General features: G+C 38.8%; 1 protein-coding gene across 16 annotated transcripts in view; it reads right to left on the bottom strand.

Moving 5' to 3' along the window:
- MAP7D3 (MAP7 domain containing 3) overlaps window positions 1–12291 on the bottom strand; it is a 46621-nt gene that overhangs the window by 14927 nt on the left and 19403 nt on the right. For 3 of the 16 annotated variants that reach the window (XM_054075214.1, XM_054075213.1, XM_054075216.1), the window contains exons 5-10: window positions 10742–10856; window positions 9754–9786; window positions 4746–4847; window positions 2593–2691; window positions 2089–2187; window positions 876–1001 (exon numbers count right to left, since the gene is read on the bottom strand). In XM_054075214.1, coding sequence (XP_053931189.1) covers window positions 876–1001; window positions 2089–2187; window positions 2593–2691; window positions 4746–4847; window positions 9754–9786; window positions 10742–10856 — 574 coding nt within the window. The remainder of the gene's footprint in view (window positions 1–875; window positions 1002–2088; window positions 2188–2592; window positions 2692–4745; window positions 4848–9753; window positions 9787–10741; window positions 10857–12291) is intronic. The other 13 variants (XM_054075218.1, XM_054075219.1, XM_054075222.1 and 10 more) reach the window with 9 other exon arrangements.

Raw genomic sequence — 12291 nt, 5'->3', positions numbered from 1 at the left:
AGATAAAAAAATAAAGATGGAAGAACATACTTAAGAGAAAACAAGCAAAACTGGGAACGCAAGTTGTAAGGTAAGAGAGGAGAAAGGACTCCACATTGGTTCCAGATATGCATTTACAGGGGCATTCTTACAACCATTAACAACTGTAAGACACATGGGATGCAGTTAGGTTTTGCCCACAGTGTAGAGATTCCTGTGCTAGTTGTAAGTTAAGTCACAGTGTGGGCTTACCAGCTCAGTCTGGACCAATATAAAATCACTCAAGCCAGCTAGGGTTTCATTAAAATATCTTCTCTTAGTATGTCTCTACTTCTACAATCAGCCTGAGTGAAGCCAGCTCAGGGCTTCCTGCACTTGTGTTAAAGAAACCCCTTTGTCACGTTCCTACAAGAGTCTCTCTTCCATAAAGAAATGTAGGTTTTGCACTTATCCCTTTCAGCCTCCTTTGAAATAATACGTTTGATGGGTTCTCTTCCCCCTCTGCACCTCCTAGCGCTGTTCTCTGAGCAGTGTGCCTCAGAGCCATTTGAGGGTGTAGTCAAATGCAGATTTCCATCAGCTAAAAAAACCCAAAACAACAAACCACAAACAAAACCCCAAACGAACACCAGCATCTGGTTCTCTGCAGAGTAAGTAAACTGGCACTGGAGTTTAAAAGCCAGTATTATTCTGTGGTTTTGTAAAGTAAGCATGAAACACAATACACGAACTGGTTATTACTGACCAAAGAAAATACTGGGTAAGTAATATTATACATAACCATATATTAACGGTCTGATTCATACGTCAGTGTAGCACAGTTAGCGACTATCATGTAAGTTCCTGCTTGGAGAGCAACTGCATAACACTTTCAGGCTTTGCTGCCCTCCTGTTACCTGAGGGATCTTGTCCACCAGCCGATAATGTAGCAGCACTTTTACTCCTAGCTAAGGAGGCCTGTGTGGGGGCGAGGAGGCGACTGATTACGCTACTGTCCAGAGGACTGAGCTGGGAACGACGAGCTAAATGATGGGAACAAATCAAAGAGGATCCAACATGAAATCATATAATGAAAAAGACAAGCAGTACAAAGCAAAGGAAGTTTGTGAGCATTGTTGCAAATCGAAACAGTTTTGGAAGGAAAATACAGAAGTCATGGAGAAGGAAATTAAAACTAATAGCACAGAAAGGTTAAATATTGCATTTTCTTATGTTGCACTTTTTGTCCTTGGTTTGGTTAATACTAATCATTCTCATGTGCAAAGACTGACATGAGTACAACAGAGATGAATGTTGAAGTCAGTCAAAACATGATTAGTTTTTGAATCAGCTCCTCACAGCTATATTTTCTAGACTGCAGGAAAGGCTTTCTGACACAATAAACAGAACACTTTCAAATCAAAGCAAACTGTTATTGTCAGGCATCATTTGCACATACAAATTCACATGGACAGCACCCAGCATCCCCCCACAAAGGAAAGACTCTGAGGCAGAATATTGTTTCCTCTGTTGGCAATAGCTGCTAAAAAGGAAAGTTTTAGAACTGTTAACTCAAAGGGAAAAACATGTTAGAAAAGTCCCTAGTCTTCAGCTTTAGGAAGAAATACTAGAAAAGAGACATTTGTAAGCCAGTGGGAAATAGAATGACCAAAAGAGACTGAAGTGAGAACAGGTTTCCTCCTTCACTTGCATGCACAAAGTTTAGGCCAGCAGCAGGAACAGAGAAGTTGCTTTTAAACTGAGTAATGAAAGAACTTAAATAGCAAAGTTAAGATTTAACTAAGAAGTGAACATGACTGACATTTTTACTATATCTTACATTTAAACCTACTGGCTTTTGAATACTTCTCTCTCTCTCTCTCAAGCAGAGAGATATCTACTTACAGTGTTACTTAAAAAAAATTAAATCCCACTTATAGGATTTCCTTTTTCTCCAAAAGGAGAAGTTTAACCTTCATGATTTACAATTTTATCCCTACCACTGGAAAACTAAAAAGCCATTGAAAAGTCCTAAAATTTAAGAACGAAGGAAACTAGAAAAAGTAAACCTGTCCAAAGTTTACTATCAATGGCTTTAAAAACAAGTATTCAGGTTTATGAAACAACCACCTGTTTTTTCTTCCTTTTTCACTTTTTCTAGTTCTGGAGAAGGCTGGGGTTTACTACTCATTCTATTCAAAGATGTGCTCCTCTTCTTTTCTGTTCCTCCTAGAGACCAAGCGTAACGAAGATTATTTTTAACAAGATATTTATATATAAGATTTTCTAAACTGTCATTCCCATGCTTTGCTTTTGCTAAGAAATCAGCTAAACCCACCAATCTATCATTATGAAGCACTATTTTCTGACGAGCTAAATGGTTTGGCTACCATTTGTCTCCTTTCCTCCCACCCTTCCACTTCTCAGAGGAATAAAACTGGTTGACAGACACAGTTACCCAATATCTGGCACTGCAACGTGTTAAGGTGTTTATGCCACAGTGCACAGACTACACGCACAGCAGTGAAAGTCTGAATAAAAACATTTATAATGAAGCTGGGACACAATTTAAAGTCAACTCTGAATATCCCATTTACTGCCTCCCACTTCTCAAAACAAACTGATTTCTAGCACCTTTCTGTTCCACCTGCGAACCTTTCAGTGCTGACTGCTGAGAATGTAGAGGAACTTTGTTATTCAGTCTGTTTAATGAGGAACTTCTCTTTGTGGTACCTGGAAGTGAAAGCGCATGGATTAATTTCTTGAAAAGCCTACAAGGTCCTCCCCAACACCTGCCCCACTTCCCTAAGATACAGAACAGTAATTAAGGCACTTTATAGTATGAATCCTTTAGAAGGAGGAAAACTGGATAAGGGAAGAATCTAGAGTGCCAGATCAAGAGCCCAGAATGGCTCTAACTTGCTGTGGTGATCTAAAATCCATATTATTGGAGTCCTGGTCAAATCTCTTGTATTTCAGACCACCCGAGAATTTTTCCTCCAAAGCGAACAAGGATTCAGAAAAGATTTCAAGGTATGACAGTAAGTTTGAAAGTAATCCCAATTAGTTAATAATTACTGACTTCCTTTGTTAGCAGCTTAATTTTTATTTTACAGCCCTGTTTCTGACTCCTGCCTAGAGCTGAACCCTGCAGACACATTATAAACAAATAGCATTTCAAATTAGAAGCAGTCTCCAGCGACTCGGAGCCCCTTCAGCTATGCCAGTATAGACAGTCACTGATTCCCCTACCAGGCACACAGTGTAAAAACATAATTTTTAATGCTGCATCAACTTCCAACACAAACCAGCAAAATCATTGTTGTCTGTGTCCATGTTAGGGATTCTTCTAACACAGGTCACTGGATTAAAGGTTGGAGACTGACAGAACAATGCAGCATAGACCTAGTTGAACTTGTTTTCCTATGAAACAGCTCTTAGCTTATTAATGCTTTTCAACATCTTGGGGAAAAAATACAACATTCGGCATACATGCAGGCTCCTACGAAACACTGTTAAGATTCTCCACAAGGAAATCGCAGGCTAAAACAGGCTGGTGTGCGCTTATGCAAACAGTTTTTTTCTTAACAAGTAGATTAGGACAGTTCCTTGTGTTACATCATTTTTTAATTTTTATTTGGAGAAGGCAGACTGTCTGTACTTATAGAATGACTTACAGAATAACATTCTATAAGGTCTGTTTCACATTTCTTCTCCGTAAGTAGCTTACATGTATTGGGATAGGACAGAGAGGAGATTTGTGGATACAGGTTTACCATAAAGCAGGAAAGCATGAGATCTATCCCATCCTCTGCATCCCTGTTAAGACTAGTTGGGTGCTGTACATTTTAAACATGACACACAGCCATCAGGAGCTTCATCCACCCTGAAGCTGCAATTCAAAATGAGAGTGGAGCCACAGAAATTGGTAGACAATCTCTAGAGTGCACGCTCAGAAACCCCTAAAAAATAAAGAAATAGTTGGCTTCCAGGCCATTTTTATTCCTTGATAATCATTGACACAGTAAATAAACCAGAACACTTGTAAGCAAGCAGTGGTGTGCACTAACAATTGAAAAAATGTATAATTTGAGTATCGGTATCAAGATTACACTAATTCATTGGGCTAGGAGATGGTGTCAGAGCTGCATGCTATGGTTATAATTCTGCTAGAACTCCAGGTCAAAATAAAACAATTTCTTCTGACCCAAAAAAACTCTCGCAGGTGTCATAAGAGTTTTTCATGCATCCTTCTCTATTTTCTTGAAGTAGAATTCTAATATTAAAAAGAAAGTGTGTGTCTACAGAGTACAGGACTGGCACAACAGAGACATGTCAAGGCTAAGTTGATTTTTAACTTCCCACAGGCAATCAAATGACTGAAGTTGTTTAACAGAACAAGGCAAACTTTATTTTTCTACTATTTCTATATTGTTGAAATTTTAGGGTGTGATTTAAAGCATGCAAAACCCTCAAGATGATGTGAAACGATTTGTGAATCATTCATTCACTAAGATTTGTCTTTAGTAAAAACAATTACAGAAATAAAATATAAAAAAACCAGCAATTTTTACCGTTACTCTTCTCCTCTAACAGAGATCACATCAACTGGGTCAAAGCCCTGAACAGTTTAGCTGCATTAACAAATTGCATGAAATGCATTTGAGATCAAGATATGAAGTGAGTTACGGAGCAAGGGAGGAAGAGGAGTATCATTCCACCTCCTGTCTCCTCCCCAAATAATAGTTAAGCAGTAACCTGCGGTCAGCAGAGACACCAACACTTACTTCGGTCAGAAGCATTTAAAAGCGCTGCAGATGACGACAACCGTTTATTCATGGCAGCATCTGTCTGTTTGAGGTTTGCTGTGGGGGTGGACTGCTTGCTGGCTGTGGAAAGAAATGCTTACTTTAAAATTTGTCTTCATACCTGAGGAATAACCTTTCACACATTGCTGTGAGCTGACTTTGGAAGTATCACACCCTGAAAGTTATCACCAGTTTTGCTTAATGAGAAACAGTTTATTTCCCCCCCCACTTTTTGAACAGACTCGATACAATTAGTGCCAGCTGTAACGTACACAGAGAAGGCATTTAGTTTTCGTGAAGCGATGCCAAGACTTTAGGCACATGTATGCAAACAGATGATTTTTACATCTTCTGCTCCTAACGTGTAAAGACAAAAGCTACTGAGGTTGTGTGTTGTTAGCAGACTGGCAAGACAGAGAAAATAACAACAAAACCCAAATAACAATAATTTCTTCACATGGGTACATCAAACCAGTTTTTCAATCACTAGTTAACAAAACAAACAAAACCCAAATGACTTTGGGGGCATAAAAGCAATTCCTGAGGAAGGACAAGAAAGCATTCCTATTTCCAATTATTTCCCAATGTTTACCCTGGTTTTGAAATTCCTGACTTTTTTCCAAAAATATAGTCCTTAATTTCATCTCCTATCAATTTTGCAAATCTTCTGGCAAAAATACTGCCACAAGAGGCATTAATTATTTTTTTCGTACGTGTATACACAGACGTATACACATAAAAATCTCGAGTTTACTACAAGCCAGATAAATACCCACTTTTTAGTTTCAATTAGAATACTTTCAGGATGAATACTATTCCAGAGTGTGAAAGCCTTGGAAAAGCATGTATCTGTTGCTACGGAAACTCAATAAGCAGAAAACAGTAATGCACACAAAGTAACGTGGACTAGCATAATAGACACAAGAAATTCTATACATCGAACACAAGTAATCGTTTTTGCTGACATATTGGACAGCAAAGATGATTAATGTGAGCCGATTAGTGCCTAAGTACCAAAGGAAAAAGCAGCTCTACTCACCACAGAGGCAGCATCTTTATCCTTTGGCCAATACGCCTTAGCAAGACCTTCTAGCAAGAGCCAGGACATAAAAATTCCTACGGACAGCCCTGCCTCTGCATCGCCCTTCTGACACACGTACCCAACCCTGGCTTCCCGAGGTAGGGGCCTCCCCCAAAACCATGTCAAGTGAAAAACCAAACTTGGAGATGAAGGTACAAAAGTTGCAAGCTCTTGTCACAGCGAACAAGAACAAAGCCTCCATGGAGGAAAGAAGGAGAAAGGGGGATCCAGTCAAGAAATGAAAATCTAAGCTTTGAGGATACTTCCCCAACATTGAAAAAAAAAAAAAAGCATTTTGTGAATGAAGCCAGGGTTCTGGATTAACTAAAACAACCTTAAGAGGTTTTATATACTAAACCCAGGAAACTAATAATTCATATATTTAGGTGTTTTCAAAGGAAAATACTACCCTCTAGTGTCTGCTCTTTAAAAAGAAAGCCTGCCTCCTGCCAGAGCTCAAGTATGAGAGTTAAAGGTCTCCAAATTAGCACTTGCACAAAATCTGAGATTGGGTCCATCACCTATTAACACCAGAAAATTAAAACTTGCCTTGAGGAAAACTACACTGAGCAAGGTAATTGTTTCCCAGCAGGTTTAAAAGTTCTGGAGATTGGCTGTGCCGTGCAGCAAAGAGACACGGATGAAACTTCTACTAGAAGATTAAAAAATAAAAAATGACAGCCTATACACTCCTGTCCAAACAAAACCCAAGAATCAGGTTTTATTTTACAGGGAAACAGAGAGCAGCAGTGAGGGCACGAGCTAATATCCAAACTGATGCCTTGGCTGAAAAAATATCCAATTGGTAAACGGTATTTATACAAAAATTTGAGTTTCCTTTTTCCAGAAAATTTTAAAATCTTAAGAAGTCAATGCCTTTTTGATCAATACATTTGCAAATATATGATGAGATGGCCTCAAATTTTTCCCTACCTCAACCACAAGAGAGCTTCTGTAAACCTGAAAGCTTTGGACAACTCACTGGGAAAAAAGCTTTACAGAACAGACAGGATATTGTGTAAGGTAGTCTGGTTAGGGGTAAATTACTCTTTTGAGTTTTGGGGGGAAAGTTAAACTACTTGCATCAAAGGATTCTAAGTGGAAGAAGCACATAGCGTGTCACAGCAATGCCAAATGCCAGTAATGTTTTTAATGGAAGAGTGAAAACACTGTAGCAGCAAAGCCAAATAAAGTGTCTGAATGCCGTGCAGCGAGACTGGCATTTGTGTATGGAGCTGGGAAAGACGGTATCTTAAGAAAATCCTTATTAGAGAGAGCAGCACTCAACTTCTGAGTTTCGCTGAGAGAGGGTGCTGGAGCACTGCCTATCTGAGGCTGGATAAATTAGGCTAAATAAATTAAGATTATCTGTCCCTTAATTCCTTCCAAATTTCTACCAGGAAAAGGAAGCTCTTTATTTAGAAAGGAGACTCTGGGAGCCCAATTTCTCTTCTAATAGCACGTCTCCACTACAGACGCACCTGAATGTCTAGTTGTGCCCAGCAGTCACCACTAAACCTCCCTCATTTACAAGGACTCTGTCATCGAGGATGCTTTATTATACAGCCTTGCCATTCCTCCTGGCAGACCCACACCCTGCATGTTTCATCTTAGCACTGACAGCAGTGTCATTAATGCAACATTTGACTCTGGGGCTTTCATCAGTTTTTAAATTTCAGGCCCTCAGCAGGGAACTTGGTGCAGTCTCAAGGAATCACATTCTGTACATAATTCAGAATGGCTGATAGTTGGTAAAATACTCAATTACGTGAGGTTTGCTTTCCCCAGCACACTACCTCTATCGCCCACAAATGCTGCTTTACGACCTAAATATTAGTATTGACACAGCCAGTTCATGGGAAAGATGTATGATTTTATATTTTCTTGCATAGCAATACAATAGACAAGAAAGCCCTTAGTCCTATGATAATGTAAAGAATATTTGAAATCTGTTCCCCAAAACGTTTTCATTTTAAGAAATCCCAAATCTGCCACTGAAACTGATGGTGGAAAAATAATATGTTCTTGAAACTTGCTCTAGATGTGCTGCTAGACGAGGTGCATCACTCAGCCACAATGGTGTGAGGGAGCAGAGCTCCTGTGGTGTCGTTTTTCAGATATCCAAAAGTAGTTGCCTTTCCAGCAATTATGAAAATATAAGGTAAAGGGACCAAATTAAGGATTTTTTAGAAAGCCAGCTACACTTAGGCATCCTATGTGGTTCAGGTAGATTTTAAATAGCAATTACATGAGGAGCTTCCATAAAGTTAAAAAGTTAACGATGATCCTGAAATAGGAGTAAATACAAGGAGCATGGATCCAATACCGATTCCACATTACTCAGCCCAGGTAAGACAGCTGTATGTTTGAAACCTCAACACAGAAATGAACACAGATTTAAACCAGTGCGGATGCACAAACGTCCTGGTCAAACACGGCATTATTTATCTCCACAGTCATTTTCTTCAAAATTGGTGCGAAGTTATTCAAATTGATTGACAACTGCTGAATTTAGCTGCTCCTACTGTGGCTACTTTATGATGCATAAGATACAGCTTAAGTGCCTATTTTTACAGCAGAAGCGTGTTTGTCAGAAAACACTTTAGTTTTAACGTGCTTCAGCAGCACCGTGGCTCAAATGTTCCATCATGATCAAAAGGACAGACAGGACTCATTTCCTCACATAATGAGGAGAGAGCAAAGGATATTATTTTACGTTTGTAATAAACTATAGCTTTAAAATTAGATAAGGTAGAAAAAAACAGAGGACTAAAGAAAAATAGTGCTTTCCTACACATTTAAGGCAAATGTGATTTCCTAGTTTCAAGGTTAAATGACATTTTGTAATGTGGAACACAGTAATTTGATTTATATACATATCCAAGGAACACATGTTAGACAGGTAAAACAATCCAGTCAAAATGGCTAATTTTGGAGAAAATTAGGGATTCATGCTGTGCAGAGAAAGGGAGAAGAGAATTTAAATAAAAAACACATGCTTCTGCTGTGTCGTCAGAGTAAGCCACAGTATTTAAATCATTCTCAGTCAGACTTCCATTGCATTTTCAAGTCTCATATTGTCAGCATTACTAGACAGCTGTACTGAATTAGTAATGCTGTGAGCATGCACAGATTTTCAGAATTCAGATTTAGCTGAGTCTCAGCTGAGAGCTATCATCTTAAACTAGCAACAAGAAATAATTTAGCTCATTAAACACATAGCCTTGACAAATATACAAGTGATCCAAAGCATTTCTATCAATGGCTGAGTCTGTGCACTGGAAAGTGCCAGAAATCCAATGAAAACACATCTCATATACAGTTATGTTTACATAATTGGACAGATCTGATTTTGCAAACCCCTTCATGGAAAAAGTATCAAACTGCACAAAGGATCCATTCCTTTTCACAAAGTTTCAGCAAAATATCATTTGATTTTGCAAATGTTACTTCAATTGCTGGTAAAACAAAGCAAAAAGAAAACAAATCAAGCCCTACCATGTGCTTTTTGCAGATTAGAAAACAATGAAAGGGTTTGAAATTGCCCTTAAAAAAAAGCCCTCAGACTATTGACCTAATTTATATCAAACACATACCACTGAGAATGTCTCTTCTCCTCCCCCATGCTGTATCCAGCCATCTTTAAAAACCCAAACGCACATATCCTTTCCCTAAAAATTCCCTCAGGATGCCATGACTTAAGCTGCAGTTCACTTAGCTGGGAGGGATAGTTAAAACGTAGGGGGCTGCTTTCTACTTAGGGATCACATTTGTTGCACAGCTGGCCAAGATCCAGGAAAAGATCTATAAGACGTTTTTCCTTAGTTTCCGAAAGGGAGAGCTCAAGTTTAAAAGGTTAGTAGTGAGCGTGAATCAAAAGAAAAAGGACATTTTAGAAATCAATACCACCAGTTCCACCTTCATCTGTGTTCTGTTGTTCTGTAGAAGAAGAAGGTTTGTAAGCTAAGTCACAAGGTCAGACAGCAAACAATGCAAGTTAATGAAAAAATGCAGAAGCAGGATATCATAATGAAAATTTATATCAAAACATTTTCAAATATGTTATAAATAAACGCTTAAAAGTCAACATTCAAGCTGACAGAAGACACTACCAAAGCACACTCAGTGCACTTCTACCAATACAGAAGATAAGGCCAAATTGAAGCAGTTTTTGTTTTATTTTATTCCTTGACAATAACTGAGGTTAAGTTAGTTATTAGTGGGGTCTTCCAGTTAGGCAGTGCATCAAAAGACTCCTTCCACTGCAATCCTCATTTGCTGCTCTGATTTCACAATGTTTACAAGCAGAAAGAGTTAATTGTGTGACACAAGGTATAATCTGAGCTCAAATTAAAGGGCATTAAACCACACTACCTAAACTAGAACAGAACCTATTATCTGAGAAGCTCTGACACCACCCACTGCACCTCCTTACCCCTCACTGGTTGTTCAAATAATCAGTTAGCATAACTCTAAGGCTGTGTTTAAAACTTTTTACATAGAGTAGTATAGTACAACTGGTTTTTCTGTTCTGTTTATCAGTCTTAGCACATTATTACATGTACTGCCTTTGAAAGACTCAGAATTATTTTAACATTATACATTACAATTCCCCTTATCTGATGGTTAGGGGCTGGCAAGCCAATGCTTCCAGGTGGTGTACTTCCCACGTGGCTTCTCTCTAGCTCTTCCCAAAGTCAAAAATAGCTCAAAGTCTGAGCAGCATTTCAGGGCAAGTACAGATATGACTCTTTCCCCAAATGTTACCCATAGATCCTGTTGTAAGATGGAAGAAAGGAAAGGATGCCCAGATATGTATTAATGGTGCTGCACCTGCCAGTGTTCATACATAATATTCTGTGATTGCAGCCATGCTGGAAAAGGTGCTACTTACCTGTTTTACTCTCGGAATCTGGAGTTGTGGACCCTCCCCATGACCATCTCTTCTGCCGTGTTTCCACTCGCTGACTGCGTTCCATGGAACGATGCATAACTGCTTCATATCGCTCCTGTCATTAAACAAGACCCCTGTGAAGCTATAGAACTACGAAGCCCAGCTATGCCAGAAGATAAAATATAGATATTCCTCCCTGCTCAAGTCTGGTGTGAAGTCTGTTTTACCTGTACTGCCTGATAACAAGAATTTGTTGCAAAAACTGCCATGCTGAGAATGTAAAGGGCAATTAATGGTTTCAAAACACTGTAAACATGATTAAGTTGCGCTAAAGCACAGATAATCTATTCTACTCTTTACTTAAAATAGCCACCAAAGGGATTTCCTATTCAGTAAACAGCACTACTTGTTGTCTAAATAGGGATGTACCCCAAAATGACAAAAAAAATTGCTTACTCTTTGAACTATTTATACTCTGAAGTTATTTCTAAAAGGTAATAAAAATTCTCCTTTATAAAATACCAAGTGTAAGTTTATTTGTATTTTCAGAGAACTATACACACTCACCCAAGTCTTAACAGATATTGGCCTTTAATAGAGATATGATGAAACCAGAAATAGCAAGACATGAAAGTAAAATTGCAAGAGACCAACCGTCTCCAGACCTCAGCAACTACTGCCGACAGGATAAAGGGGACTGAAACAAGCTTTCTCCTCTGTCTTCAGGACTACTAACCAGTTAAATGGGAACTTCAGCTCTTGGGCATAAGGATGTACTGTAATCATGCTAGTCTTTCATCTCCATTATCAGCCAGGTTTCCATACAGTGGTCAACAACAGACTTCTCTTCTAGAATAGTCATATCCCCAGTGACCCTGTGAAGCAGTATTTACTGCAGTAGGATGCCAAGGGGACTCATTATCCAAACACTTCTCTCTCTTGAGGATACAAGACTTTCACCTTCTTTGAACACAATTTCACAACACTAAGGAAGTCGCAGTGTAGAACAGACAAAGTAAAATTGGAAGGAAGGGAGGAAGCATTCTGTTCACTAACAAAAGATGAAAGTTTTTGTTTGAAATATAAAGCTTAGCTTCCTCTCTGTTAAAGAAACCTGAACTAGAGTTTACCTAAGACATTACGTAATCTGTAGATGATGTTTCCCTGGAGGTATCTGCAGTGTGGCAATTCTGCAAAGTCATAGTTAAAGCCATAGGCTTCACTTTACAAACAACAAAAAACCAATTATCAGCTCCGGACATCAACATAATAAGTTGCACAGCTGTACAGAATAATTAACTGTGAGAATACAGGCATCTCAGCCCCAGCCACGGCAAGTTGTCTTCAAGACTCTCTTTAAGGCAGTGAACCACTTGTTTTTCCACAGTATTTGCTATTGTGCTGCTTCTTCTACTTCATCTAAGGAATGTGATTAACTAAATGGGACTTGGTTGAAGTACGAAGCAATAATGTTGGAGAGTATGTATTCTTTGACACACTGCTATCTACTAAATTTACAAGGGTAGATGGTATCTGCAGCAAACACTGCC

The sequence above is a fragment of the Cuculus canorus genome, chromosome 10, assembly GCF_017976375.1.
Source record: "Cuculus canorus isolate bCucCan1 chromosome 10, bCucCan1.pri, whole genome shotgun sequence".
Classification (NCBI taxonomy): domain Eukaryota; kingdom Metazoa; phylum Chordata; class Aves; order Cuculiformes; family Cuculidae; genus Cuculus; species Cuculus canorus.
This window is presented reverse-complemented; position numbering and strand designations above follow the sequence as displayed.